Below are 8,209 nucleotides of genomic sequence, written 5' to 3'. Positions count from 1 at the left end.
GTTTTTATAAGTAACAGTTACAAACATTCTAGTCAAAGATCATCTATATGACAGGAGTGCTGCTGTTTTTATAGGTAACAGTTACAAGCATTCTAGTCAAAGATCATCTATTTGACAGGAGTGCTGCTGTTTTTATAGGTAACAGTTACAAACATTCTAGTCAAAGATCATCTATATGACAGGAGTGCTGCTGTGTTTATAAGTAACAGTTACAAACATTCTAGTCAAAGATCATCTATATGACAGGAGTGCTGCTGTTTTTATAAGTAACAGTTACAAACATTCTAGTCAAAGATCATTTATATGACAGGAGTGCTACTTTTTTAAAGGACCGACTTCATTAAAACAGCAGCAGTCAAAGATCCTCTAGACGACAGAAGTGCTCCTGTTTTTATAAGTAACAGTTACAAACATTCTAGTCAAAGATCATCTATATGACAGAAGTGCTGCTGTTTTTATAAGTAACAGTTACAAAGATTCTAGTCAAAGATCATCTATATGACAGGAGTGCTGTTTTTTTTTTTTTGGACCGACTTCATTAAAACACCAGCGGTCAAAGATCCTCTATATAACAAAAGGAGTGCTGCTTTTTTTAAGGACCGACTTCATTAAAACACCAGCAATCAAAGATCCTCTATATAACAACAGGAGTGCTGATTTTTTTAAGGACCGACCTCATTAAAACAGCAGCAGTCAAAGATCTTCTATACAACAGGAGTGCTGCTGTTTTTATAAGTAACAGTTACAAATATTCTAGTCAAAGATCATCTACGTGACAGAAGTGCGGCTTTTTTTTTTTTAGGACCATCTTTATTAAAACACCAGCAGTCAAAGATCCTCTATATAACAACAGGAGTGCGGATTTTTTTAAGGACCGACTTCATTAAAACACCAGCAGTCAAAGATCCTCTATGACAAGAGTGCTGCTGTTGTAAAAGTAAAAGTTACAAACATTGTAGTCAAAGATCCTCTATATAACAGGAGTGCTGTTGTTTTTTTTAGGAACAGTTGCAGAAAATCGAGTCAAAGATCCTCTATATGACAGGAGTGCTGTTGTTTTATTAGGAACAGTTGCAGAAAATCGAGTCAAAGATCCTCTATATGACTGGAGTGCTCATGTCTTTAAGAACCTACTGCATTAAAACCCCAGTCAAAGATCATCTATATAACAGGAGTGCTGCTTCTACGCAAAAAAAGTGCATGCACTGCTGAGCTCTTTTTACAAGAGGTCCGGGAGGGACCAGGTCATATTGTCAGTTCTCTGCACTCCCAGGAACTCGGTGCTGCTTACCATCTCCACTGCTGTGCCGGTGGAAACGGTATACCGGTACGGTACCAGTACTATACTAGTACCGGGATTTTCAGGTTCAAACACTGATGACAACTATTAAACAAGACAAGAAGCAAGGAATTAAACAGAGATAGAATTTAATTTGGCTCAATTAAGGAGAAACATCTGGACTGTACTCTTTAGTCCCAACACGCCTCCTCTTTTATTTGGACTTTCCCTGATTAACAGTTGTTTCTAAGGGAAGGGGGGTCATAAACAGCCGTTGCCTTTGGTTACAAAACTGTTCAAAGAAAAGCTGCCTGGAGGGGGGGTCAGGCCCTGCTTCCTCTCTGTTTTGTAGATCTCAGGTCAAGACAAAATTGTCCTGTGGATCACTATAGGAGAAAGAAACCGACGCCTTCATGTCGCTTCCCAACCTGCACAGTGGAGTTTTACAAGCCGTTTGACAGGTAAGATGAAAGTCAGCTTTTGTCTGACTCATTGAAACATGTTTTGTGATAACTTAGATATTATTATTCTGACAGGTATACCATTGTATGCTATACAGGTACTAGTATAGTATCCCGGTACTAATGAATCAAAAACGGTACTATAGTCTGTTTGAAAACTTTTGTTACTCTTATATTCTGTTTTATTTTGGTGTTAATTTAGTTTTTTTTCATGTTTTCATAAGGGACCGATGTCCCTTTGGGAGAGAGGACCTAATTGAATTTCTAAGGTTTTATTCTTTCATAATTTTACTTTCTAGGGCAAAAATCAACAAACATTTTGCAAAAACCCATTCAAAGCAAAATTTTCGCAAAAAATGCTATTTTTGCCTCTTTGAGCTGTAATTTGACTTCCTTAAAATGCTTCAAAACTCACCAAACTTGGCACACACATCAGGACTGGCGAAACTTTCCATCTAATGAACAAAACAAAGCCCAAAACTCAAAATTGCGCTCTAGCACAATTTTTGAATAAAACACATCAAAAACTGCTCATAGGAAGAAAACACAGACAAAATTGCTTGTAACTTCCAGTAGGAAGGGCAAAAATCAACAAAAATTTTGCAAAAACCCATTCAAAGCAAAATTTTCGCAAAAAAATGCTATTTTTGCCTCTTTGAGCTGTAATTTGACCCCCTTAAAAAGCTTCAAAACTCACCAAACTTGGCACACACATCAGGACTGGCGAAAATTGCGATCTAATGAACAAAACAAAACCCAAAACTCAAAATTGCGTTCTAGCGCAATTTTTGAATAAAACACATCAAAAACTGCTCATAGGAAGAAAACACAGACAAAATTGCTTGTAACTTCCAGTAGAAAGGGCAAAAATCAACAAAAATTTTGCAAAAACCCATTCAAAGCAAAATTTTCGCAAAAAAATGCTTTTTTTGCCTCTTTGAGCTGTAATTTGACTTCCTTAAAATGCTTCGAAACTCACCAAACTTGGCACACACATCAGGACTGGCGAAAATTGCCATCTAATGAACAAAACAAAGCCCAAAACTCAAAATTGCGCTCTAGCACAATTTTTGAATAAAACACATCAAAAACTGCTCATAGGAAGAAAACACAGACAAAATTGCTTGTAACTTCCAGTAGGAAGGGCAAAAATCAACAAAAATTTTGCAAAAACCCATTAAAAGCAAAATTTTCGCAAAAAAATGCTATTTTTGCCTCTTTGAGCTGTAATTTGACTTCCTTAAAATGCTTCGAAACTCACCAAACTTGGCACACACATCAGGACTGGCGAAAATTGCCATCTAATGAACAAAACAAAGCCCAAAACTCAAAATTGCGCTCTAGCACAATTTTGGAATAAAACACATCAAAAACTGCTCATAGGAAAAAAACACAGACAAAATTGCTTGTAACTTCCAGTAGGAGGGGCAAAAATCAACAAAAATTTAGCAAAAACCCATTCAAAGCAAAATTTTCGCAAAAAATGCTATTTTTGCCTCTTTGAGCTGTAATTTGACCCCCTTAAAATGCTTCAAAACTCACCAAACTTGGCACACACATCAGGACTGGCGAAAATTGCCATCTAATGAACAAAACAAAGCCCAAAACTCAAAATTGCGCTCTAGCACAATTTTTGAATAAAACACATCAAAAACTGCTCATAGGAAGAAAACACAGACAAAATTGCTTGTAACTTCCAGTAGGAATGTCGGAAAGACATGAAACAAAAACATCTATGTAGGTCTCACTTAGACCTACATTTTAATAATTGACATCCTTCAGCAAAAATTAACATGAAGTTAAAAATTACCCCTTCAAAATAAAAGTTTTGTAAAAACCTGTCACCTTTTTTCAAACATTATTTCCTCTGAGTGCTTTTGTCAAGATTGAACCCTTCTGATTAAAAGTTATTCACAGAGTTTTGATTACTTCTCCGGTTTTGATTTTACGCGCCTTCGAAGAACCCCTGCACAAACTTTCCTAAAAAATTAAATTTTTGCCTCTTCGAGCTGTAATTTGACCCCCTTAAAATGCTTCAAAGTGCAAGTTAAAGCTCTACTATGCAAAGCGAAAGCCATTTATCAACAACATCCAGAAACGCCTATCTGTAATTTGACCCCCATAACATGCTTCAAAACTCACCAAATTTTACACACACATAAGGACTGGTGAAAATTGCCATCTAATACAAAACCAAACCCTGAGTTTATACCAAAAAGTTGGGGCGGTATAGCTCGGTTGGTAGAGTGGCCGCGCCAGCAACTTGAGGGTTGCAGGTTCAATTCCCGCATCCGCCATCCTAGTCACTGCCGTTGTGTCCTTGGGCAAGACACTTTACCCACCTGCTCCCAGTGCCACCCACACTGGTTTAAATGTAACTTAGATATTGGGTTTCACTATGTAAAGCGCTTTGAGTCACTAGAGAAAAGCGCTATATAAATATAATTCACTTCACTTCTATTTTGGTTTCATCTGACCACATGACATTCTCCCAATCCTCTGCTGTATCATCCATGTATCCATTTTGGTATAAACTCAACTCGTCGTGTTTGGAGGAAGAAGAATACTGAGTTGCATCCCAAGAACACCATACCTACTGTGAAGCATGGGGGTGGAAACATCATGCTTTGGGGCTGTTTTTCTGCTAAGGGGAACGGACGATGGATCCGTGTTAAGGAAAGAATGAATGGGGCCATGTATCGTGAGATTTTGAGCCAAAACCTCCTTTGAATGGTTGACCAAATACTTATTTTCCACCATAATTTACAAATAAATTATTTAAAATTCCTACAATGTGAATTCCTGGATTTTTTTTTCGTATTCCGTCTCTCACAGTTGAAGTGTACCTATGATGAAAATTACAGACCTCTGTCATCATTTTAAGTGGGAGAACTTGCTGACTAAATACTTTTTTGCCCCACTGTATATTGTATTGTTTTTTGGAAAAAAAAAAAACATATCAAAATAGCCCCACTTGCTTTGATTTTTCAGTGTGCGGCCCTGAGTGGAAAAAGTTTGGACACCCCTGCTGTAAGACAACTGCTGTCAATTTACTGGTCCTGGAATAAAAAATGTTTGAGAAAAGACTCTGCAAAAAAAAAAAAAACAACAACATATTCTAAGAAGGCTCCTTTCCAAGTGAGGACCAGTGAACTCAAGTCTGATAAGGACTGATCAGGACTTTGAGCCCCCGATTGTTTCCTAGCAAACAGTCGTCTCCTCAGACTTCAGGACTTTGGGCCGCGATGGCGGACGTGAACGAGCTCATGGCGCACGTTGGAGACTTCGGGCCGTTCCAGAAGCGACTGGTGGCGCTGGGCTCGCTGCTCTTGATCCCCTTCGCCTTCGTCCTGGTGGGTGTGGTGTTCTTAGGGCAGACGCCGGATCACTGGTGCGCGGGCCCGACGGCCGAGATCCTGCGGGAAGCGTGCGGCTGGACTGAGGCCCAGGTCAGGCGGGTCACCGTGCCGCTCTCGGGGACGTCCTTCAGCCGCTGCGAGAGGTTCCACTTCAACCGGAGCGCCAGCCAGGACCGGTGCGGTGACGAGGACTGGCTGCCGTCCAACCGGACCCTGGTGGTACCGTGTGAGGGAACATGGAGCTTTGATCAAAGTCACAGCACTTTTGTCACGGAGGTATTCTCGTCATCAACACTTTCTTTTCTTGCTTCTTTACGTTCCTCAGCTGACTTCTCAGGACGGTGGTCCCCAAACTCATTCTCATTTAGGGCCACGTCGCAGTTCGAAAATTCAGCACCACAGTTCCCTCAAAATACAGGAGACAATAAACACTAACGTATTTTTTACATGTGAATAACATAAAAACAGTCCATTATACAACATTATTCACATGTGAAAAAGATAAATACTGTCCATTATACAGCATTTTTCACATGTGAATAACAAAAATACAGTCTATTATACAGCATTATTCACATGTGAATAACATAAACAGTCTATTATACAGCATTATTCACATGTGAATAATATAAATACAGTCTATTATACAGCATTATTCACATGTGAATAACATAAACAGTCTATTATACAGCACTATTCACATGTCAATAATATAAAAACAGTCTATTATACAGCATCATTCACATGTGAATAATATAAATACAGTCTATTATACAGCATTATTCACATGTGAATAACATAAATACAGTCTATTATACAGCATTATTCACACGTGAATAACATAAACAGTCTATTATACAGTATTATACACATGTGAGTAACATAAATACAGTCTATTATACAGCATTATTCACATGTAAATAACATAAGTACAGTTTATTATACAGCATTTTTCACATGTGAATAACAAAATACAGTCTATTATACAGCATTATTCACATGTGAATAATAAAAAAACTGTCTATTTTACAGCATTAGTCACATGTAAATAACATATATACAGTCTATTATACAGCATATTTCACATGTGAATAACAAAAATACCGTCTATTATACAGCATTTTTCACATATGAATAATATAAATACAGTCTATTATACAGCATTATTCACATGTGAATAATATAAAAATAGTCTATTATACAGCATTATTCACATGTGAATTACATAAATACAGTCAATTATACAGCATTATTCACATGTGAATAATATAAATACAGTCTATTATACAGCATTATTCACATGTGAATAATATAAAAATAGTCTATTATACAGCATTATTCACATGTGAATTACATAAATACAGTCAATTATACAGCATTATTCACATGTAAATAATATAAATACAGTATTATACAGCATTATTCACATGTGAATAATATAAATATAGTCTATTATACAGCATCTTTCACATGTGAATAACAAATACTGTCTATTATACAGCATTATTCACATGTGAATAACATAAACAGTCTATTATACAGCATTATTCACATGTCAATAATATAAAAACAGTCTATTATACAGCATTATTCACATGTGAATAACATAAACAGTCTATTATACAGCATTATTCACATGTCAATAATATAAAAACAGTCTATTATACAGCATCATTCACATGTGAATAATATAAATACAGTCTATTATACAGCATTATTCACATGTGAATAACATAAATACAGTCTATTATACAGCATTATTCACACGTGAATAACATAAACAGTCTATTATACAGTATTATACACATGTGAGTAACATAAATACAGTCTATTATACAGCATTATTCACATGTAAATAACATAAGTACAGTTTATTATACAGCATTTTTCACATGTGAATAACAAAATACAGTCTATTATACAGCATTATTCACATGTGAATAACATAAATACAGTCTATTATACAGCATTATTCACATGTGAATAATAAAAAAACTGTCTATTTTACAGCATTAGTCACATGTAAATAACATAAATACAGTCTATTATACAGCATCTTTCACATGTGAATAACAAAAATACAGTCTATTATACAGCATTATTCACATGTGAATAACATAAATACCGTCTATTATACAGCATTTTTCACATATGAATAATATAAATACAGTCTATTATACAGCATTATTCACATGTGAATAATATAAAAATAGTCTATTATACAGCATTATTCACATGTGAATTACATAAATACAGTCAATTATACAGCATTATTCACATGTAAATAATATAAGTACAGTCTATTATACAGCATTATTCACATGTGAATAATATAAATATAGTCTATTATACAGCATCTTTCACATGTGAATAATATAAATACAGTCTATTATACAGCATTATTCACATGTGAATTACATAAATACAGTCAATTATACAGCATTATTCACATGTAAATAACATAAATACAGTCTATTATACAGCATTATTCTCATGTGAATAACATAACCACAGTCTATTATACAGCATTATTCACATGTGAATAACATAAATACCGTCTATTATACAGCATTTTTCACATATGAATAATATAAATACAGTCTATTATACAGCATTATTCACATGTGAATAATATAAAAATAGTCTATTATACAGCATTATTCACATGTAAATATATAAATACAGTCTATTATGCAGCAATATTCACATGTGAATAATATAAATACAGTCTATTATACAGCATTATTTACATGTGAATTATATAAATACAATCTATTATACGGCATTATTCACATGTGAATAATATAAATAAAGTATTATACAGCATTATTCACATGTGAATAATACAAATACATTATACATTTACAGTACATGTACAGTCAAAAGGAACATAAGCATCATACAGTAGTATAAAGTAGCTCCATAATGAAAATACAGTATCGTAGTAGGCCTAAGTATTTATTAAAAATCAGTCAATCAATCAATCAATATTTATTTATACAGCCCTAAATCACAAATGTCTCAAAGGACTGCACAAATCATTACGACTACAACATCCTCGGAAGAACTCACAAAAGGGCAAGAAAAACTCACACCCAGTGGGCAGGGAG

General features: G+C 35.1%; 1 protein-coding gene across 1 annotated transcript in view; it reads left to right on the top strand.

Annotated features, from left to right (window-relative positions):
- The first annotated feature begins 963 nt into the window (after positions 1-963).
- The window catches only part of slc22a3 (solute carrier family 22 member 3), a 31,383-nt gene continuing 24,137 nt past the window's right edge, over positions 964-8,209 (top strand). The window contains exons 1-2 of the mRNA XM_061894152.1: positions 964-1,740; positions 4,732-5,375. Coding sequence (XP_061750136.1) covers positions 4,986-5,375 — 390 coding nt within the window. The 5' untranslated portion in view covers positions 964-1,740; positions 4,732-4,985. The remainder of the gene's footprint in view (positions 1,741-4,731; positions 5,376-8,209) is intronic.

Source organism: Nerophis ophidion, linkage group LG03 (genome assembly GCF_033978795.1).
Source record: "Nerophis ophidion isolate RoL-2023_Sa linkage group LG03, RoL_Noph_v1.0, whole genome shotgun sequence".
Classification (NCBI taxonomy): Eukaryota; Metazoa; Chordata; class Actinopteri; order Syngnathiformes; family Syngnathidae; genus Nerophis; species Nerophis ophidion.
This window is presented reverse-complemented; position numbering and strand designations above follow the sequence as displayed.